This window comes from Desmodus rotundus, chromosome 11 (assembly GCF_022682495.2).
Source record: "Desmodus rotundus isolate HL8 chromosome 11, HLdesRot8A.1, whole genome shotgun sequence".
Taxonomy (NCBI): Eukaryota; Metazoa; Chordata; class Mammalia; order Chiroptera; family Phyllostomidae; genus Desmodus; species Desmodus rotundus.
Genome location: NC_071397.1, coordinates 91,403,144 through 91,426,754, shown reverse-complemented (window position 1 = coordinate 91,426,754; position 23,611 = coordinate 91,403,144). Strand labels below are relative to the sequence as shown.

The following is a 23,611-nucleotide window of genomic DNA, read 5'->3' as shown; positions in this document are numbered from 1 at the left end:
GCTTGTGGGTAGTGGGGGAAGTGACTAACAGCTGAGCAAGCAGCATTGTTCCATCTCTGAGCCTTCCCCACATATAGTGCCACAACATAGCAAGGTGGGTTGCCCCGCTCTGGCGAATACCTAAGTCTCCACCCCTTACCACTATAACAGGCATGCTGAGACAAAAAAAAATATGGCCCAAATTAAAGAACAGATCAAAACTCCAAAAATAGAACTAATCAATGAAGAGATAGCCAACCTATCAGATGCAGAGTTCAAAACATTCATAATCAGAATGCTCACAGAAATGGTTTAGTATAGTCACAAAATAGAGGAAGAAGTGAAGACTATGCAAAGTGAAATAAAGAAAAATATACATGGAATAGTAAAGGGAAGGAAACTGGGACTCAACTCAACAATTTGGAGCAGGAGGAAGAAATAAACATTCAACCAGAATAGAATAAAGAAACAAGAATTAAAAAAAAAAAATGAGGAGAGGCTTAGGAACCTCCGGGACAACTTTAAACATTCCAACATCCAAATCATAGGGGTGCCATAAGGAGAAAAAGAAGAACAAGAAATTGAAAACTTATTTGAAAAAATAATGAAGGAAAACTTCCCCAATCTGGCAAAGGAAATAGACTTCCAGGAAGTCCAGGAAGCTCAGAGAGTCCCAAAAAAGTTAAGACCCAAGGAGGAACACACCAAGGCACATCATAATTACATTATCCAAGGTTAAAGATAAGGAGAGAATCTTAAAAGCAGCAAGAGAAAAGGAGTTTTCTCCAAAGGAGTTCCCATAAGACTGTCAGCTGATTTCTCAAAAGAAATCTTGCAGGCAAGAAGGGGCTGGGAAGAAGTATTCCAAGTCATGAAAGGCAAGTACCTACATCCAAGATTACTCTATCCAGCAAAGCTTTCATTTAGAGTGGAAGGGCAGAAAAAGTGCTTCCCAGATAAGGTCAAGTTAAAGGAGTTCATCGTCGCCAAGCCCTTATTATATGAAATTTTAAAGGGACTTAACTAAGAAAAAAAAATTTCAAAACTATGAATAGTAAAATGACAACAAACTTACAACTATCAACAACTGAACCTAAAAAAACAAAACCAAAAACAAAGTAAAGCACTAGAACAGGAATAGAATCACAGAAATGGAGATCACATGGAGGGTTGTCAGTGGGGAGGGGGAGGGAGGAGAATGGGGGTAAAGGTATGAGAAATAAGAAGCTTAAATGGTAGGTACAAAATAGGGGGAGGTTAAGAATAGTATAGGAAATGGAGAAGCCAAAGAACTTACATGTATGACCCATGGACATGAACTAAGAGGGAGGAATGCTGGTGGATGGGGTGTGCAGGGCAGAGGGGAATGAAGGGGAGAAAAAAATGGGAAAACTGTAATAGCATAATCAATAAAACATATTTTTTTAAAAAAAGGCCTGAAAGCTAAGCAAGAGGTGTTTACAAGTTAATCAGTAAGTGACAAGAAACCTGGGCAGAAAAGTGACGTGATAGAAAGTAGTACACTAGGAGAATCAGTGTAATGTATAGAAAGGATCTGAGGGGAGGAGGGTTGAAAATGTGATGACCAGTCAGACACTTGGAAGTATATCACGAAGAAACTAGTCTAGGAGAGTATCAGTGAAAACACAGTGAAAGAGATGGCTATGAAAGGCTATCTGTAAGAACTGTAACAGGTCCTCAAAAAGTGTCATTTCATTAAACATCGTTTCACTGTAACACTGATGAGAGAAAAAAAAAAAATCAATTCCCAGCTGAGGCCATTCTCTGTGTGGAGTTTGCATGTTCTCCCTATGTCTGCATGGGTTTTCTCTGGGTACTGTGGTTTCCTCCAACATCCCAAAGATGCACTCATCAGGTCCACTGGCATGCCACATTGTCCCAGTCTTTGTGGGTGTGGGTGTGTTTGCGCCCTGTGATGGAAGGGCGTCTTGTCCAGAGGGGTGCTCTGCCTTGCTCCCTGAGCTGCCAGGGGAGGCTCCAGCCACCCAGGACCCTGAACTGGAAGAATTGTGTTGTAAAATAATGATCTTACTTGTTTTTGTTAATCTTTCTTAAATATATATATAGTTTGCATTTAGCTCAGTGTTTAACAGAGAAGTGTTTTGAGTCTTTATTTAGAAGTTTGGTGATGTTTTTGTGACCAGGAATATACCACAGAAATTAATTCATGTTTATATCAATTAGTCTATGGTAAAGTTGGTTTCATCACACATTGTTTTACTCAAAGTTGCAGTTTCCAAGAACCTGTACATGATGTTAAGTGAAGAGTTAACTGTACTTAGTTAAGTTGGTGACGGCCTGAAAGAATCAACGAGTACTCCAAAATGTGTGATCGAGGAAAACAGAAGAATGAAAGCAACCCTGACAGAAATGAGAAAGAGAGCCTGTGTTGGTATGAAGCACCAAAAACACAGGAACAGAAACGTTCTCTAAGCTTGATTCAAAGTTACATCCCAATAAAAGAAATGTTACCTTATTATATTCACTTATATGACTTGAACAGTTGTTAATCATCTAGTCTATATTTCTTCTCAACTATAAGCGTGCAAGAAAACAGTAAGTGAACAAAAGTCATCTTTTACTTCCCATCTAGAACAATTAGGTGGAGCTTGAGACACTCAATACAGGAAGTCTGAAAGGCATTAATCTTAAATTCACAGTAATCAAAGAAAAATTTTATGTGATGGCAAGTTATGATAAAGCATACCATCTAAGTACCAGAGATTATTTTTTAAAAATGCATCTTTCTCTAAATTGTTATAACTCTTAGTACAAAAGTGAATATAAAGTTAACTATTTTGATATTATTTCCAAAGAAGAATGTTCCTTGGACTCCTCACAAACTAAAATGTTATGTGAAACTCTACAATACAGGTAACTGGACTTCTGGTCAAGATGGCAGTGTAGGCAGACATGGCCTATCTCTTCACACAGCCTCATCAAAATTACAACTAAAATATAGAACCACCATTGCTCAGAACTGTCAGAAATAAAGTTGAATGGAAGCCTGACAACTATGGAATTAAAGAAACCACATCCATCCAGACCGGAATGAGGGGCACAGGCATGGATCGGGCTGGTTCCCAGACCCACGTGTGGTGGATAAAAATTCAGGAGGGACATCTCAGGAGTGAGGAGTCGTGGCCCCACACCAGCACCCTCCAGCCCAGGGTTCCAGTGCTGGGTCCTCACAACTTCTGGATGCAAAAACCAGTGGGGATTGAGTAAGTGGAAGAAACTTCTGGAGCCCCAAGCAGTTCCTCTTAAAGAACCCACACACGGATTCACCAGCTCAGACTCACTCCCTATGAGTTCTAGCACCAGAGTAGCAGCTTGAAAGATACCAGTGGCATATAAGGAGAAAATGAAGTGTCTGGAATTAAGGGGAGCAGAGGCCATTGTCCCTTTTCTGAACCCTCCCCCCACAGAGCCACAGAGCTGACAAGCTGGTGCCATATCTGAGACCCCATCAACCAGGCGAACTCTGTTAGATCCACCTTGGAGATCCCCAGAGACTCCGCCCCACCCAACTTACAGACCCACACAAACTGCTTTTCCATATAAATGGCTGGTCTTGTCTCATGCTTCAAAACTTCCTATCAAACAATCAACAGCTGGCCTCAGTGAGCCCCAGGCTTGGCACAGGTAGCAGTCAGCTTAGATTCATAGCTTGGCTTCGCCTGGGAATCTCCAAGACCAGCAAAAGTAGCAGCCGTCTTAGATTGCTTTATAGCTCAGGAAGGGTGGCCTCAGGAAAAACACAGCTGAGGGCTGACCTTGGCCTGTATCATTTGGGAAATCCCAAGGCAAGGACACCCAGTGGACAGGTACAGATCATGTTGGAGAACCACCACCCCGCTCCTGCACAGCTGATCCTCCACAGTGGTCAGTGGTCACAGCCAACTCTTGCAGCTGACTGGCCTGGGAAAATCCCTCCCATTGATCTGCCAACAGCAACCAAGGCTCAACTACAAGAGGAGGGTATACTTAGCACACAAGAAGGGCACACCTCCATTACCCAGCTTGGGTGATAGGAAAGCTGTGCTACTGGACCCTACAGGACACCTACTACATTCAGGCATGCTACTAAGACAGGGAGTCAGAGTAGCTCTACCTAGTACATGGAAACAAACACAAGGAGGCTGCCAAAATGCGGAGCTAAAGAAACATGTCCCAAATGAAAGAACAGATCAAAACTCCAGAAAAAGAGCTAAAAGAAATGGAGATAAGCAATCTATCAGATGCAGAGTTCAAAACATTGGTTATAAGGATGCTTAAAGAACTTAGTGAGGACCTCATCAGCATAAAAAAGATGTAGTAAAAAAAGAAGGATTCACTAAATGAAATAAAGAACAATTTACAGGGAAATAACATTTGAGTGGATAAAGCCAAGATTCAAATCAATGTTATGGAAAAAAAGGAAGCAAAGAGCAACCCATCAGAACAACAAGAAGAAAAAAAAGAGTCCAAAAAAATGAGAGTAGTATAAGCAGAGTCTGGAAGACCTGCAAGAGGTCCAACATTCACATCATAGGGGTGCCAGAAGGAGAAGAGAAAGAGCAAGAAATTTGGAAATCTATTTGAAAAAATAATGAAAGAAAACTTCCCTAATTTGGTTAAGGAAATAGACATGCAAGTCCAGGAAGCACAGAGTCCCAAATAAGATGGATACAAAGAGGCCCATCCAAGAAATATCATAATTAAAATGCCAAAGGATAAAGATAGAGGATCTTAAAAACGGCAAGAGAAAAGAAGTTAGTTACCTACAGTGAGTTCCCATAAGACTTGCTGCTGATTTCTCAAAAGAAACTTCGCAGGCTAGAAGGGATTGGCAAGAAATATTCAAAGTCATGAAAAGCAGGGACCTACAGCCAAGATTGCTCTACCCAGCAAAGATATCACTCAGAATTGAATGGCAAATAAAGAGCTTCCCAGGCAAGAAAAAAACTAAAGGAGTTCATCATCACCAAACCAGTATTATATGAAATGTTAAAGGGACCTATTTAAGAAAAAGAAGATCAAAATTCTGAACAATAAAATGGTAAAAAATACAAATCTATCAACAATTGAATCTAAAAAAAACAAACTAAGAAAACAAGAAGGACAGACAGAATCATGGATACAGAGAGCGTTCTGTTGCTTGCCAGATGGGAAGGGGGTGTGGGAGAGAGAATGGGAAGAAGTGAGGGATTAAGAAGTACAAATAGGTAGTTACAGAATAGCCTTGAGGATGTAAAGGAAATGGAGTAGCCAAAGAACTTATACACATGACCCCTGGACATGAACAAAGGTGGGAGGATTGCCTGAGGGTATGGCGGTTGCTGGGTGGAGGTGGGGGCAGCAAGGGGGAGGGAGGCAAAGGGGGAAAATTCAGGTGAACCGGAATAGCATAATCAGTAAAATATAATTTAAAAAAGAAAAAATAAAATAAAATAAAATATAGATTACCAAATGTTAACTTCTGTGGCTCTTTCCTAACACACACACAGACACACACCCTACACAGGTGATTTCATACAATCTGTGCCATGATTAAAGTTACAGAATCTTGGATTTGGGAGCATCCTTGGAGATCTAGTGTATAATCAAAGCTGATGACAAATCTCCTCCACAGTATCCCTTACAGTGGAATCGTCAACCCTTCTTTGCTTTAAGATATCCAGTAACAGAAAACACTATTTTCCAAAGCCAGCTCTTTGATTGTTAGGACAGCTTTGTAACTACTTTCAGAGTGAGCCAAAATCTGCCTCCTATTTGTCCTGGTTTGACCCTCTAGTGCATGACATTTCTTCAAATATTTAAACACCAGTGCTCTCTTGAGCTTTCTCATTGCTAAATGAAACAACACAGTCCCATCAAACATTATATAAAATGTTGACATCCTTGTCATCTTGGTCACCCTTGTCTGATAATCTGTGGTGTTTCGCTGCTAGTCTTAGTACATGCTGGCCAAAGCTAAATGCAATACTAACAAAAGTATGTGGAACGGCACAATGGAACTAAGATCACATTAAAAAGACTATAATACAACCTAGTATCTAGAGCTAGTGCTGCCCAACAGCATTTCTTATGATGATGGAAGTGTCCTACGTCTGCGCTGTTCACCAGACTAGCCACTAGCCCCATGTGGCTGCTGAGCTCTTGAAATGTGGTTAGCGTGACTCTGTTAAATTTTATTTAATTTTAATTAATTTAAATTTAAGCACACACTGGTATTAAAATCCCACCAATCATATAAATTGAGGAGGTATTTTCTGGATTTTAAATGAGGCCCCAATTTCTCAAAACAGTCCCTTAGAATTATACTAGCTGGTTCTATTTGGCCCTTGAATGTACATAATAAAACTAACAGAATATTCTCTTTGCCATAGGTATGCTACTAGTGACTAACAAATGACACTCCAAATAAAATTTTAAAATAATTTCAATTTATTTGCAGAAATAAATAAGGACACGAAGTATAATAATTCTTATATATTCAAATACCTACTAAAGGTATCCACGTAAATGTCTTGGAAGCACCTCAAGCCTAACATTCCGCAAAACAAACTGCTCTCCCACACTTCCCTGCACACACTCCACCCTCCCCACATGCATACACAAAATCCCTGCTGCTCACTTATTTATTATTTCCAACTCAGAAAATGGCTGCCCGCTCCAAGTTGCCTAGGCCTAAAACACTGGTGTCATATCCTTGACCCCAATCTTTCTTCCACACCCCAAATCCAAATCTAGAACTTGTTATTTTCTCTGTCTGCAACGCTCATCTCCCAGCTCTATCTGCTTGGCTAGAATTTCTGCCCCTCTACCAAATCTTTGCTCAAGTGACACCTTACTGAGGCCTCCTCCCCTACAACTGCAAACTCAATACCCCATCCTCCATTTCCTTCCCTTTATCACTTATCACGTGGCATACATTTTATTTCCTCCCATTAGAAGTAAGGTACAAGAGAGAATAGATGTTTGATTTGCTCAATGCCGCATCCCTAGTGCCTGGCATATGGCAGACAGTCAGATACCAGTTGATCAGTTGACTGAATGACCAATTCTATACACATTACATGCACAAAATGACGTAATCAAGGCTGCAAAGGAAATATACGTAGAAATAACTGATGGGTTAGGGCAGTGGATTTAATTTTTTAGGTAAAAGAACAATCGTTAGCATTGTTTTAAGTGGCCATGGCAGCACTTGAAGCCTGTTACTCAAGATTTAACCTTCCACAAACATCCGGTTTGAACACCCCTGCTTTAGGACACCTCCTCTCTCAACCTCATCCACTCCTGCCCCCTCTCTTTTCCTCAATTTTACCATAGCTTGAAATTATCCCTATAAAAATAGAAAATAAATTCTAACATAAACATTAAATTGTCACATTCCCTAAGTCAAGCAGGCTTATAGTTGTTTTACATTATTCTGTTTCATGAGCACATTATTAGCACCCATAATTACAAAATAACTATATTTTTCATTTCTATAGACTTGCACTAGTATGGTAATCATTATCTGCCTGTGACTGTTTAATTAATTTAAATAGCAAAACCCAGTTATTCAGTTGTACTGACCACATTTCAAATGTTCAATGCCACACATAGCCAGCGGCTACCACACTGAGCAGCAGATACAGACATCACAGAGATTCCTATTGGGCAGGACTGCTGTAGACTTTTTTCCTAAAATTTTATTTTAAGACATAAAACTGAGTCCGCTAAAACCCTGGCAGACTTTACCCTTGTAATTTTCAATTCTCTATGACAGTGATTCTCAAAGTCTGGTCCCTGGGCCAGCAGCAGCATTACTTAGGAACTTGTTAGAAATACAGTTGACCCTTCAACAGTGACAGTTAGGGGTGCTGATACGACCCCCACAGCTGAAAATCTGTGTATAGTTTTTGACTCCCCTAAAACTTAACAAGAGCTGCCCCTCAGTATCCATGGGGGATTAATTCCAGAAACCACTCCAGATATCAAAATCCAGGGATACTTTGCTCAAGTCCCTTATATATTTTAAATGGCAGAGGATAATGCAGACAATCAGCCCTGCGCATCCTTGGATTCTCAACCGTGGGTGGAAAATCCTGCTTTCAATCACAGATCTGCAGATGCCAAATCAGAGATATGATGGGCTGCCTGTATGTTTATTGGAAAAAATCCATTTATAAGTTGACCCATGAAGTTCAAATCTATGTTGTTCAAGGGTCAACAGCAATCTGTCTTAGTCAGTTTTTAAGGAGCTCTCCAGGTGATGCAGGAGATTTTGAAGCAGGCTTAAGTTCTAGATCACTGTTCTAAGTTACTTAAGATCAGCTGTCACACAACAGAACTTCTGAGATATCACAAGAAACATCATTACAACCTAAAATAACTTACAAATGGTGTATCACTATAAACTCATACACAGTCATGTTTCTAGTATGCTTTATAAAAGAAAAGCTCAGTATTTTCAATGATTAGAATATTCAAAACCAGTCATGGCGCCGACGGGGTGGCTCAGTTGGTTGGAGTGTCACCCTTACACGAAAAGGTTGCAGGTTGGATTCCCAGTCAGGGCACATACCTAGATTCACCAGTCTCCCCAGTTGGGGCGCATATGGGAGGCAACAGATAGATGTTTCTCTCACACATCAATGCCTGCCTTCCTCTCTAGCTCTCTCTCCCCCCGCCCCCACGCCCTCCCTTCCTCTCTCTACCCTCCTCCTCTCTCTCTAAAAATATCAAGAAAAACATATCCTCAGGTAAGGATTAAAAAAAAACATGAACTTCATTTCTTAAAAAAAAAAAAACAACACTGTAACTTGCTTCCTCTTCCAGTTTGCAGATCCCTTTTCACTTCCTATTGACACAATCACATTTTAATCTTTTTCTACAGATTTAATTAGAAGGCTTTAAGTTAGGAAGAATACACAGCAGTGGAATAATTAGGAAAAAGGGAGAAATTTTCAAATTTTGTGCCAACTGAAATTTTTACATGAATAAATAGTACTTTTATAATAAGCTAATATATAAAAATGATATCTATTAGCTGGAATTACTTCAGCAAGAAATTGAAACTAGAGTTGCACAAGTGTTACAAAAAAACCTAAGCTATTACAGAATTCTAATTTCCTCTTACCACGGATCTAATATAAACTAAACATTTGCAATTTCAACATGTATATTAAATATTTCTTATCAAATTTGCTGACAGAAAAACATCCTCAGAAATTTCAGCTAAGAATGGTAATGCAATACATTAAAGTGACTATAAAACCACTGGGAAAACATCTTATCTTGGCGTACTACAAATTTGGCTCAAAAAGGAGGGACGTTAAGAGCCTGATTGATTACAAATTTCCGCCACAGCCAAGTGACTACCAGATAACCTACTGGTGGAAAATTACTTAATGACAATCTGTATATAGAATGTTTCAGGTGTGTATATTGCAATAGCAAGCAGATCATTTTAAGAAATTTTACAAAAACATTTACAACGCATTGAGCTTGAGTGCAATCCATGGAGAACGTAAATCACACTTACTGCCTCAGCATATAAATGCCACTTCCAATCAGACAGCCTTCCATAAAGTGAATACTGACAAAGCTTGACCAAATTTTAAAATCTAAGCATTATTCACTACTAAACACTAAGGCCACAATTTCCAAGTTTTAAATATTGTTTTTTTTTAATAACAAATAACTAATATTAAATACTTACCATGTGCCAGATAGTGTTATTTATTTCTCTCACTCATGTTGGTATTTCTAACACACATCAAAGTGTATATTGAACATTTAATTGGAATTTATGCGAAAAAAAAAGGAATAAGTATTAAGTTCGATGAGTGGATTCAGATGTATTTTTTTTAAGTCCCAGAGGTTACAAATTGAATTAGGAAACAGGACAAACACACAAAATGAAACTTACTACAATTAAAAATACAATGTGTCTAAAATGTATCCTAAGTTGGTCCACTTAAGACCAATTGTTTGAGCCACCTTTACCTAGCCAATATATCTTTACCTCTTCCCTTCCACCCATATTCCTTGAAGTCCTTCTTTATTAATGTCATCTGTTCATTTATCATCTCAGTTGTAGGTATTCTACAAGATACAAAGTAGAATTAAACAGTGATTCTACTTTCAAATTGTCTATAATCACATAGTAAAGATATAATACCTGCATTTATAATTAAAATCTGAGAGATAAAGCAGTAAGTGGTCAAAAAAAACAAAAACAAAAAACTCCTTCAGGATTTAATAACCTAGAAGGAAAGGTAAAGGTCTACATTCCCCTCTCCTATTTACTGTACTATTTGTTAGATTAGTGCACTAATGGGCAGTGGAAAGCGGGAAGCGTGTGGACTTTGGAACGGGCAGACCTGAATTCATTGCCTAGAGCAGAGCCCAGGTAGGGGAACTTGCCTCAAATTTTGCAACTAACTTTCTTGATTGCATAATGGAAATATCATATCTTCTTCTTAGGCTGTTATGGAGATGAAAAGAAATACTCTTTGAAAAATATCTATTACCATAAATAATGCATTCCCTTTACATTGTGCTGCCTCTCCTGATACAACTGTGGTCTAAAGTTCAGCGAACCCGTGGCAGTGGACACGACCCATCAATGAAGAATAGTTCACTGAAATGCACCATGAGAGCTATTTATCTTATGTCATGTTTGTTACAAATGGAAATTGTATATCTTTCTTTAAAAGTATTAAATGTCACTTGAAATATAAGTAAAATAAAATAAAAACACCACGTGTCAAGATGTGATTATTTGCAAAATTAGTGCCAAAGTGAAATAAATTCTGACTAGTACGAGCATATTACAGACTGCAGTCCTCCTGGTCTCCCGACCAGACAACGACACTATATTTCAATTAAAAAAAAGAAAGTGACACAGCACTCATCCCATCCTAAAATTGCCGTCAGAGGAAGGACTACCATAACTAAAGAGAATGACATAAAGAAACTTCCATACAAGCCTTGTAAAGCATATGGTAGTCCTGAAAGAAGTTAGAACATTACACACACAATAGTTCGTGTATCCCAGGATCTCTAAAGGCTCGTGAAATACACGAGCAGGAACAGCATCCCCTTTCCCCCCCGCCACCCCCACGATGGGTCACGAAGCTTTCCACTGGACAGCCGCCCCAGAAATTTCTCCCAGCATCCGCAACGACAATACTCTCATCTTCCCCTCCCTCCCCTCGCCGGTATCAGACGGTAGCATCTCCCTCCAGAGGAAAAAACGGAGGGCGGGGGAGGAAAGATAGGAGAGCGCGCTCGCATCGAGGTCGATTAAAGAGGAGGAAGGTGAGAAGCGAGGGACCAGGGTGGAGTTCCCTCAGGTCCAGCCCAGTGTCTAGGAGGCCTGGCAAACAGCTCCCCACCCCGAGTGCACGCCCCTCGCCCTCCGGACCCGAACGAGCGGCCGGCGGACTCGAGTGACAGCCGCACCACCTGTGCCGCACTCGCATTCCCCCAGGCCCCGGGGGACACGCCTGCCCCTGCCCCCCTGGCAGCGAGCTCTTGCTCTCTCCCCTTCCAGTCCGAGTCGCCGATGAGTGACAGGTCCCGGGGGACGCGATCTCAAGCGCTTGCGGTTCGGGACTGCCGGTGCAACCCTGCGCCGAAGCCCTTCAGCGGGCACGGGGGTGTGGACAGAACGTTCCGGTCGGCCCGAGGGGACCCGGTCCAGGCCTGGCCTGCCCTAGTTGCCCCACGCCCGGCGGGGGTGGCACTTACTGCGGAGGTTGTGGATTAGCTCCGAGTGGCTGGCGCCGCCGGATTTCCAGGCCATCGCTAAGCACACCCGGAGCAGGTACAGAACCACCTTCAGCGCGGCGACGGTGCCTAGCAGTTTCGCCAAGAGTGAGACCACCTCCCACACGGTCACCGCCCCGCTCGCGTCCCCACTGTTGCCGCCGCTGTGACTGCCGTCGCCACCGCTGCCGCCACTGCGCGCTCCCGGCATCCCCCGCGGCACGCATGCGCTTTGTGACACCGCGCGGCCTCGGGTGCGGCTGGGTGGGGCCGGAGGCGGAGGTGGCCTGGAGCCCAGCCGCCCGCGCGGGTTGCTGCTGTGGCTGCTGGGGACGAGCGGGAAGGCGAGGAGGCACAGACAGCGGCGCTGCCGCTGCTTGTCCCTTTATGAAGGCTCCGGCTGCACACCGCCTCCTTGCTGGGTTTGCTCTGCGGCCAGGCGAGGTGGGCCCCGACGCGTTCGGTCGTGCGCCTGGCTGCGGTTCTGGTCACCCAGCGCGGTGGCGGGAAGGTTCCTCCGCTGCCGGTGGCCCCGCAGTCACCGATGGGTCAGCTGTTGCGAGCGGCGGGTCTGCTCCTATAGCTGTCCAGATTGTTAGATGGTGGGCTTCCTCCGTTCTGCCTCACCCAACCCTGTTGGCTAATACTTAGGTTGGTTAGAGTCAGAGCTCCCTGTGGTGGAGGCTGAATAATCTTAATATAAGCACCGGAGGGCAAAGGCCTTCTCTACCCTGAGTGCTCCAGCCTCTGGTTTTGTGACAAGTGCATCAGTGTTTCGTTAGCAGAGACTCTTGAGACCCTGGCTTGTTCTCAATTCTAAAGCACAAACTCAAGAAGAGTGGAAGAATACCATGACATGGGAGGAGGAGGGGCACGTGGGGGAATGCTTTACTTGCTAGAGCCAGGCAAATGGTTAAAAATAACACAGTATCCTACGCCGAATGTGTTATTCTCCCAACACAAGTGTGCGTTTTGAGCAAGTTAAACCTCACAAATTCTACTGTTAGACTGGACACTGACTTTATTGCTGTCAGCTGTGCCAGGCAGTGATGGAGAAGCAGAGAACATGCCCGTCGCATCCAACGTACTGACTGCTAATCAGAATTGAGACTAATAGGATCCAGTCACCCTTTAGTTCAATAAACTTTTAAGGTAGAAAACAAGGCTCTGTCAACACATCTATGCTACTGCGTCAGCAGCAATTTTTTAATTGTAGTTCTCACGAGATTTTGTCATGTGATATTCAGCCTACCTTCCAGTCCAGAATATACATTACCTACTTTCTGGGATTCTATGACCATAAATGAAAGCACACTTAAAACAGTGTTCTTTACTTCAATATTAGGAATAAAATGGTCAATTTGGGACTATAGTTTTCCATGTAGTCTCTACAGTTTCCTGATGGCCTTCCATTTAAAACAAACAAAACAAAAAGTCTCAGTCCTCTGTAAGACCTGATATCTCTCTAAAGCTGACAACCAACACACCATTATGAATATTGTATAAAGGAGATTTGTTTTTTCCAGATGAGTAAGTCATACCTCTTTTATGCAATAGGATTTACATTCTAACTGGGGACCTGCATCAAAAGAAAAGTAGCAACAGAGGGCAAAATTTAAGTTCTATTAGTGATCTAAATATCAGATACTATATTAATTTAGATTATGGGCTAGAGTAATCAGAAAAAGATATGGGAAGGAACTGGAAAGATGGGTAGGATTCAGAGAAGAGAGGAATAAAAGGGCGTTACAGGTGTAGTCAAAAGTACAGAAAGAATGTACAGCACGGATTCCTGGGCTGTCAACCTTAAATATCACACTCATTCTTAACTACTTATAAATGAATTGAGAAAGGCCACACAACTAGGCAATGGTCGTCAAAACTAGAGCTGGAGTCTTCAAAATTCCAACTCCAGGCTCTGGCAGTGTGTTTCAACAACTTTGAAGCAGAGGATTTGTTTGGGAGACAGATAGGGAGAGGCTTGGAATAATATGCTGGAGTGTTAATGGGCTGTACTTCCGTGAGAATTTAAGGGTCTTCTATGCGCCGTGAAACGCAAAACTGAAAGCTTAGGAGGCTACTAAGTGGTTTTTCTTGCATTTATTTTGTTCTGTTTTTGCTCTTAAGTTTGTCTTACCTTAGACAGTTATTGCACAAATGCATGTGTCAGTGTTTCTATACTGATTTTGCAGATTAGGAGCCGATTGTACAGTACAAGGACATTGCTGCCTCTGCTCCTAAACTGCTCGGGAACGAAAGGCATTCCGACTTCTTCCTCTTAGGGCTGGTGGAGCCCTCGCTGCCGACCGAAGAGAATTGGCTCTCCGCAGCCACTGTCGGCCTCCTACGGTCGGTCCAATCAAGGCTCCGCGGGAAGGGGCGGGGCTGAGAGGCGCGCGCTCCGGCTTCTCTTGCTGTGTCTACTGGGAACAATTTCGGCATGGAGGAAATTTATGCTAAGTTTGTGTCTCAGAAAATCAGCAAAACCCGCTGGCGACCGGTACCTTCTGGGAGTCTGCAGACCGCGGAGACCTTCGCTACGGGCTCTTGGGACAATGAGGTACCCCTGCCCCCGGGCCAGGGAGTCTTTCCCTCCAGGACCCGCGCCCCCGGCCCCCGGCGCGCGAATTCTCTCGCCTTCTTGATCTTCTCGCTCTCCTGCGCCCCCTCCCCCACAAAGCCCCCCGCCACGAGATCCGGTATCGGGCTCGGTTGCCCTGTACCTCCGAGTCAACGATAGTGTGTGTGCCTGAGCCTCGAATCTCGTTATCACCATTGTTCGGAGATGTTTTTAAAGCAAAGTAGCTTGAAGGCAGTACAAATTTTAATTTTCAGGAGTTTAACGTATATTTCAACTCAAAATAAAACTTTTTGCTTTACAGGAAAATTATGTTTCATTGTGGTCTATCGGAGATTTGGGCAACTTGGACTCGGATGGAGGGTTTGAAGGAGACTATCAGTTATTGTGCGGTACCAGGCACTATGGCGATGTTATGGATTTGCAAGTACGTCTGTGTAATATCCAAAAGCTCACTGTTTAAAAACGGAGAGTAGCACATTTAGAGCTGCAAAAGACCCCAAAGTATGTCTAGTTTCACCCCAGGTTTATAGGAAACTGAGTTTTCTATAGGTTATGATTTTCGAACATATTAGCCACTTAATGGCAGAATCAGGATTGAGGCATTGGACTTAATCTTAGTTGTTTTTTTTTTTTTTAAGACTTTATGTTTAGAAAGAGGGGAAGGGAGGGAGAAAGATGGGTAGAGAAACATCAATGTGTGGTTGCCTCTTGGGCATCCCTCACCAGGGACCTGGCCTGCAACCCAGGCTGGTACCCTGACTGGGAATCCAACCCATGATGCTTTGGTTCCCAGGCCTGCGCACAATGCACTGAGCTACACCAGCCAGGGTTAAATCTTAAGGCATTTTTAATTAATTGACTGTCGTATGCCAAGCACTGTTTCGGGAACTTTACATAAGTTAATTTAATTCTCATTGCATGCTTGTGAATCAAGTCTTGTTATCTGACTTATCAATGAGAAAACTGACAGTAAGATCTTTGGAGATACTATGTGAGGACTACTTGAAAGGGAATTTACTTGCTTTTGCTTTTCTTTGAATTCTCTCAACCTTCTAACTAGTAGTTTTCCCCTTGTAAAGGTTTGCCTAGGCATAGACAGTTTAGCTTAGCTAAGGTTTCAAAGTCACTAGTAAGTGATGGAAATGAAATTATATTTTCAAATCCTGGTCTGTGACTTAAGAGTCCTTGCCTTTTCTTTCTATAGAAAGTTGCCTAACCGTGGGAATGATACTTTCCTAAAGCTTTATGGTAGTGGTCCCAAATTAATTAAATCAATTATAGATGAATGGGTTCAGAGAAAAAATACTGGGGTTTTTTTTCCACAAAAATACTTTTATTTGTATAGGAGTTTTGACTTTCAGATCTGTCATCACATTTTACTTGCTTAGCACTTACAGGCTTTTAAAAACTTGTTATTACTGCTAATTAAGTTAAACAATTGAGCTTCCTCCATACTGATATTTCTGAATCTAACAAGCAGGACTTTTCTATTTAGTTTTTTGATCAGGAAAGAATTGTAGCTGCTTCATCAACAGGATGTGTAACAGTGTTCCTTCACCATCCGAATAACCAGGTAAAGAAATTTTGTTTAAAATTGAATTTGTATTATTTTTAGAAAGGCTTAAAGAAGACTGTACTTAATGACACAAGTAATTCCATTTTTTTATAATCTCAAAACATGGAGGGAGAAAATGTTGTTATATTACCCATCTTGTAGTACATTAATTCTACAACGATATTTGTGTGAACTTTCATTGAAATTGGATATGTCTTAAATAATGTTAGTTTAGACCTAACAATACACTCTTCCAGCCAGTAATTTTTCTGTAATTCTCTCTTTTAAGTTCCTATTCTGGTCTTTGAAAAAAGAGCACCTTCTAACTCAAGTATCATGAGAGAGAACAGGAATGGCTACTTTGCATCTGTGGCTAGAACCTAGGTTTTAATGAAAAGCAGGATACTCTGTATGAAGATTTGACTTTTTGTTTTCCTTTGTTAAGTTTATTGGGATGACATCAGTTAATAAAATTATATAGGTGTCAGGGGTAGTTTCTACAATACATCATCTGCACATTGTATCACGTGTTCCCCACCCCAAATCAAATCTCCATCACTATTGACATGTTTACAGTGCCTTTCTGGTGTGCTGAAGCCCAGAGTGCTGACCTTCACAGTATCGTGGTGAGGCAGTCCTTTCCAGTAGCCCCATTTGTAACAGTTTTCAGTTTCTGGAAGAGAGTCCTTATTTAGGTTTTGGAATTAATAAAGGTTACCTTGCTTATAAGCATGTCTAGTAACTATAAGACCAAAATCTTACTGTTTTTCTTAATGGAGTCATTTATAAAGCACCCTAAAGATTTATTTCTTTTTAACTTTTTTTAAAAAAGATTTTATTTATTTCTTTTTAGAGAGAGGGGAAAGGAGGGAGAAAGAGAAAAAGAGTACATCAATGTGCGTGCAAGAGAGACAGCAATAGGTTGCCTCTCACACACCCCCAATTGAGGACTTTGCTTTCAACCCAGGCATGACTGGGAATAGAACCAGTGACCTTTTGGTCCACATGCTGGCACGCAATCCACTGAGCCACACCAGCCAGAGCAAGATTTATTTCTTAGTTGTAGGCTAATTCCCATAAGAATTTAAAGTTGCTTTTGACCACACGACTACCTGACACCTAAAAACCATTTCTTTAATTTGAGACACGTTTGAGATATTTTTGAAGTGTTCCTTTAGAATCTAATCTAGTGTATACAGAGCTTTCGTGGAAATAGGTTCTAAACTTGTATTTGGAAATACAAAGGAAAAAGGAGAGAGTTGTTCCTTTTCTAGAAGAGTGTGAGACAGAATTTTATTAAAACATTCTTTTCTTAAAAAATATTTATTTATTTCTAGAGAGAGAGTAAGGGAGGGAGAGAGGGAGAGAAACATCAATCCGTTGCCTGTTACAAGCCCCCAACTGGGGACCTGGCTCGCAACCCATGCATGTGCCCTGACTGGGAATTGAAACTTTCGATTCGCAAGCCGGCACTCAATCCATTGAGCCACACCAAAGAGGGCTTAAACCATTCTTTAATAGGAGAAAAGTGCTAGATTTTTAGAGCTTTGCTTTGTTTAATTATCTCGTCATTTCTGACACGGAGACGCTGACAGCCGGCCAGCAGTGGGCCACAGCTCACTACCACACGGGCCCAGGCAGTCCTTCCTGGAGCTGTGCGCCGTGCACGGGTGTGGTGTGCGACAGCCCAGAGATTGTCACGGTTGGAGAAGACGGTCGAATAAATCTCTTCCGAATCGATCACAAGGAAGCTGTGAGAACGATAGGTAAGAAAAATCATGTTTTTTTCATCCATCATGTAGTAATTGAGCATCTGCCATGTGCTAAGTAGATACAATGCGAGGTGTTTGAGGGATATAGAAATATACAAAGTAGAATCCCTTTATCCAGACAGTATGTTGGTAAGGCATCCATGACTGAGCAACTACAGAAGAAACTGTTTTATTCGGCCGGAGTGGGTTATTGGATACAGAATTGAGGGGCAGGTGGTAACTAATGTAATCCAGGTTCTAGACCATAAATAACTAAAAAATGGCACACCAGATGTCGGGAATAGTGTGCAGACAGGATACGGCCACTTAGAGAGTGACAGAAAGTGTAGTTTGACCTGACTTTGTATATTTATGTAGGGGCGGTGAGAGATGAAGCAAGGAAGGTAAATTGGGGCCAGGTTGTGAAGATCTAATGCACAACCACTGAGGTTCCATTTTGTTAGGTGGACAACTAAGTAGCTGGCGAAAGGCTTTTGAGTAAGTGGGTGATGTACTTCCTGTGGTGCTTTAGAGGGATTATTCTATGTAGTCGCTCGAGACCAGGCTTCACAAGGACTTGCCTGCGGAGATATTTAACAGCCCACCAACCTAGACCTGAATCACAGCTTCTGTGATTTGAGCTCATGAACCAGTTTTTGGTGTAGTTTATCATGATTTTTAGTTCTGAGGAACTCTGCTTGTTAAAGGACCGTTGCCTGGTGGCAGTTTGGAGGCATGTGACAAAACAAAAGTCTGTGAGTATATGTTAAATTGTGTGGTATCAGCTGAGACACTGAGAAAGAAAGGACCCTTGTAACAATTAGAAAGGACTACATGGAGGAGAGAGTCGATGAGGATAAAGATGAATAAATTGGAGGTGAGCCAGTAGAATAATACAACATCAGAGTGAGCTCTGTACAAAATACTGGGGTTTGGCCCAATAGAATGAATGGAGGTTCTGGGTTAAGCACTAGCCAGAAATAAAATTGCATATAGAAAAGCTGAAGCAGCTATCTCAGAAATGGGGAAAAACAATCTTATGTGGAAATAGAGAAATACATATGTGAAAACTCGGTCCTGTCTTTGGAAAACAGTTCAGGTATCCTGTGAATGATACCATTTTTCTATCAAAGGACAGTTCATTTTAATATGCATATTACCGTACATTTTTTACAGAAATTAAACTGTGACCTCTTTGACATTTCACTTGTAGTATTTCAATGAAAAGGAATGCGATTTGAGATTCTCATGACACAGGGAAACCTGTTAACACACGCTGCTGTTTTCTTACCTGGTAGACAATGCAGACAGTAGTACACTCCATGCTGTGACCTTCCTTCGGACTCCTGAGATTCTGACAGTCAACTCAATTGGACAGTTAAAAATATGGGATTTCAGACAACAAGGAAATGAGCCCTCTCAGATATTATCACTGTAAGTTTTGATTTCTAATTTCAAAAATGTAATGCAAAATTAATTTGTTCGTGTATAGCAATAGACTTTAAACCATATTGTATTTTAATTTCATTTTAAGAGAATAATCCCTATTTAAATTTGGTAAAGCAAGTATAATTTGATGGGTTTGATACTCCCATGCTGCACTTAGTATTGGCTGTCTTGATTCAGAGCTTTTATCTCCTTGAAGTTTACATTATTTAATGGGGAACTTATTTTTGCTCATTGAATGATTCTGTTTTTAGTGGATATAATACACTCTAGCTATGACTGGAAGAAAAATAAAATCCAAGATTTTTTTTTTTTTTTTTGAGCAGAAATCCCCTTTTTTATGTGTGTGGCCTACTCTTCTCTAACAAGAAAAGAGAATGTATAAAACTGAAAAACATAAACTAAACATAAAAGAAGGTAGGAGTAAAGAATATGCTGTTTAGTTGATACATCATGTTTTTTAAAAGCCAAGAAATGGAAATATGTTTTACATATCATACCATCAGATTATCTTGCTCTCTATGCTTCCCGATTTGAAGAGAGAATGAGTAACTTTGGCCTTAAACTGCATACCCCCCCATTCTAATATTTAGAAGTATATTTAATATAGTCAGTTTTTGGACATGATTGCAATTCAGCCAGCAGCTTTAGCCACAAAGTTATCATTTAGTTACTGGAATGAAACATGTTTCATGGATTTTGGAAAGATAAAGTATATTTTTTAATATTTTTGATGTCATTGTATCCCCCATAAAAGGACTGGTGACCGAGTGCCACTCCACTGTGTTGACAGACATCCCGACCAACAGCATGTTGTAGCTACGGGTGGCCAGGATGGAATGTTGAGTATTTGGGATGTTAGACAAGGTACTATGCCTGTGTCTCTACTGAAGGCTCATGAAGCTGAAAGTAAGTGTTCTGGAGATATATCAGTTTTTGTTGGCTGAGCTGTATGTTATAAGCAACTTTCCATAACAGTACATATGAATTGTGTTGCATCATAGTCTTTTGGCTGAATTGTATAAGTTTATAATAATTATCTTACCCCTTTTTACTTGACATTTAAGTTCTTTAACATGTTTCATTATTCTATCCAAAGCCCCAGTGATTAGCCTGCATGTTCATTTTTTCTTTTAACAGAAAAACAGATACTGGTTCTTGTCTTTTTGTTTGCGTGTCTTCTGAGATTGGTGGGGATTTATTGGCTGGACAGAAATTTTCATTGTATGACCATTGTTTTTGATATCATCACAGTGGGTTAGTGTTTTAAATTCTGACTTAAGAGGAGTTTGTATTAATACTTGAATAAAAGTACCAAAAAGCAAACATTATGTCAGCATTACAACTTCTGTGTAATGAGTTTCACATTATTGCCTTAGAAAGATAAATGACTTTTAAAATTATATTTAAGATAAAGCAAATACAAGGATAGAAATTTCTTTGCCTCTTCCATTTATAGCTATGCCCAGGAAAATAAATGAATAACAAGGAATAGGATATGCCCTCATAGAGTCCGATGTTGGCTAACCCAGTGGTAATAGAATTACAAGCTTTCAGATCTCTTCTTACCAGCCCCTTTTTAATAGCCAGCCTGTATTGTTACACAGTAAACACATGAATGTAGTGGACTGTGATGTATTCATTCCAACTCTTGGCTAGAAATGAAATAAGGTTGTTTTTTAGAGGTTTGTTTTCTAGTTTGAAAATAAATAAATACTGAAGAATCTAGATTTGGGCATTTGCTTGTAGCTCTTTAAGTTTTGTTTCACTTTGTTTTAATGAAACAGTATGAATGCACCTTATACAGGGACTTGCCCAGAACACATTCCTTTTCTCCCAAGGAAAGTGACCTTTTTATGCTTTGTGACATAATGTTTAATTGTAGTTAAGTGGCAGAATGAAAATGCCAGCTTGCAAACATGTGCCTTGCACTTTTTATGTTACACCCCGGCACTTTTCTATGCTACCTCTTTAATGTCACCAGACCCAGGATCCCAGAACCCTCGTTCACAGACCAGCTGTTTTATCTGCATGCTGCAGGGAACTTCCTCAGGTGCCCTGGCCAGTCATTGGCTCCCAGATGTCTAGTGGCACACAGTGTTTCCTTCAGGTTTAGAGTTTGAGGAGTTCTCAATCCCAAATTGGCTTCTAGAATGTCCTCCAACCGAAACTGGACCCCAGATTCTTTGAGCATTTCCAGGTTTTAGTTTGCTAGAACAGAAGTATTGAGTTCTGGCATGAGCTGAGTTGGACTCTGCCTCTTAGAATTTCATCTGTATATTACTTTTGTGGTCTTCTCTCTCAGTCTTTCCAATAATATAGCCTGCATATATTAATAACACAGGAACTGAACATAAGAGAACTTAAGACAATTTTTAAAAAAATTTCCAGAATTATCCCATTGTCATACTTTTACATTAAAAAATATAATAGGTCAGATGATTATTAGCATTCATTTTCATTCTTTTGCTGGCCCAATACACTTGTAGATGTATTTGGCTTCTTTACCTATCTACATTTTAAAGCCATTTGGAGAGTTATGGTGTGGCTTAATTCTGAAGCCTTTGGTCTTTATCACAGGCTTTGAAGGGGTTTGAAGGTGTACAATACAGGTTAATGGGAGATCATGCCTAGAGAAGGGGTTTTAATGTTTATTCAACTAATCTGCCCAGGATAAGCCTCTTGGTTCTTATCTTTTAGTGTGGGAAGTTCACTTTCACCCATCCAACCCAGACCATCTATTTACCTGTTCTGAGGATGGGTCCCTCTGGCATTGGGATGCCTCCACAGACGTGCCTGAAAAATCATCACTCTTTCACCAAGGTATGTTCATAGCAGCATTATTACAATAGCTGAGATCTGGAAACAGCTCAAGTGCCAAAATAGTTATGAGTGGATAAGAAAGATAAGGTGCCTTTACACAGTGGAATACTACACAGCCATTAAGAAATTCTTACCCTTTGTGAAAGCATGGGTGGACCTGTAAGCTGGTCAGAGAAAGATAAATACCATATGATCTCACTTATATGTGGAATCTAATGAACAAATTGAACTGATGAACAAAATAGGACCAGAAGCACTGACACATGGAACAGGCTAACATTTCCCAGGCAAAGGGGGTGGGGAGGGACTGGAAGAGATTAGCCAAAGAACATACATGCATCTATACATAGGCCCCTGGACACAAACAACAGTGTGGGGAAGGTAGGGGGTGGGTGGGAGGGAGCTGAGTGGAGCGGGGGAAATGGGGACACCTGTAATAGTGTCAACAATTGTTTTTAGAAATCCCCAGGGAAGGCCAGAAAAAATAAAAAGATCCTACCCCTGCCCTTTTCTTTTCTCCCAGGAGGAAGAAATAGTAGTTTTTTGTCTCACAGCATTAGTAACCAGGCTAATGTTCACCAGTCTCTTATAAGCTCCTGGCTCAGCACTGATCCTGCGAAAGACCGTATTGAGATCACAAGCTTGCTTCCCAACAGGACTTTGTCTGTGAACAGTTTGGATGTTTTAGGTCCTTGTCTTGTGTGTGGAACCGATGCAGAAGCAATTTATGTTACTAGACAACTTTTTTCATGAAAATATTTTAATTATAAGATTTCAGGTAACTATAAATATAGTTAACATTTCGAATTCCAGCATCTTTACAAATTTTTATTATTGAAAAACGTGAAATTTGCAGGGGTAGCATAGGTAATCTGTTGTTAATGGCAACGTCCATTCTGTATTTTGTTGGTTGGAAATTCCCCTAACAAGTTGCAGAATCTGATAGGTGACCGATGGCAAAAGAACAGCAATGTGTGAGAGAACGACAGAGGGATCCTGGTGTTGATGAGTACACTGCCTTGAAATAGACTCTGCTGACAGCTCAGCTCATGGGCGCTACTCTTCATTTCTGATGATGGGAGACTGTCAGCTCACCAGCAGGTTCCCATCCTTTTTATCAACTATGTGGCATTAGCCAGTGTTCATGTTTATTCTTTTCACTGCAAGTATTTTCTTCAGTCCTTCCATATTTTATTTCTTTAATAATTTTATTAACCTTTTTCAGAAAGAATGTAGTAGAACAAAAACAGTGACTTTTTTTAAAGGTGAAATGTTTTGACAGGTTCCTTTATTAGAATACATGTGAGTGGAACCCTATCAACTGCTCATACCCAACTTTATTTTTCTTGAAAAAAGGAAAATACGTTTTTTTCCTAAAGATTTTTTCTTTAGTTTTATAGTGAAGTCAAAAAGTGCGGAGCTGGACATTGTGCAATAAAATAGCTTTTGACATTGGTAAATGAGCCTGTCCCCAAACTAAAATTTGATAGGTAACATGTATGAGACTAGCATGGTGGTGTGGTAAGAGTACAGAATGTTGCCTTCTTTATCTTTATCCGAAATGTTAATAATTGACTGTAGTGTTTTAAGACAATATAATGACACTGTCTTTTCAGAGTTTGGTAGATTAAATGCATTATTGGATTATTAAGATCTTAATGAGTGTTATATAATTGAAGTGTGTTTTCATTTACTTGTAATTCCAAT

At 40.7% G+C, this 23,611-nt stretch overlaps 2 protein-coding genes across 5 annotated transcripts in view; one reads left to right on the top strand and one right to left on the bottom strand.

The window, feature by feature from the left end:
• PCMT1 (protein-L-isoaspartate (D-aspartate) O-methyltransferase) overlaps positions 1–11,993 on the bottom strand; it is a 49,563-nt gene extending 37,570 nt beyond the window's left edge. For 2 of the 3 annotated variants that reach the window (XM_024551962.4, XM_024551961.2), the window contains exon 1: positions 11,731–11,993. In XM_024551962.4, coding sequence (XP_024407730.2) covers positions 11,731–11,959 — 229 coding nt within the window. In that variant the 5' untranslated portion in view covers positions 11,960–11,993. The remainder of the gene's footprint in view (positions 1–11,730) is intronic. The other variant, XM_053913822.1, reaches the window with a different exon arrangement.
• A 61-nt stretch (positions 11,994–12,054) lies between these two features.
• Positions 12,055–23,100, top strand: NUP43 (nucleoporin 43). 2 transcript variants are annotated; one of them, XM_024552215.4, is made up of 9 exons: positions 12,055–12,192; positions 14,031–14,308; positions 14,631–14,753; positions 15,825–15,902; positions 17,470–17,650; positions 18,934–19,069; positions 19,839–19,990; positions 21,782–21,904; positions 22,428–23,100. In XM_024552215.4, exons 2-9 carry the CDS (start codon positions 14,189–14,191, stop codon positions 22,655–22,657), a joined length of 1,143 nt encoding a protein of 380 aa, XP_024407983.2. In that variant the 5' UTR covers positions 12,055–12,192; positions 14,031–14,188; the 3' UTR covers positions 22,658–23,100. The 2 variants fall into 2 exon arrangements, with proteins under 2 accessions (XP_024407983.2, XP_045044832.2); XM_045188897.2 differs by having other exon boundaries at positions 12,068–12,192; positions 13,941–14,308.
• The last annotated feature ends 511 nt before the right edge of the window (positions 23,101–23,611 follow it).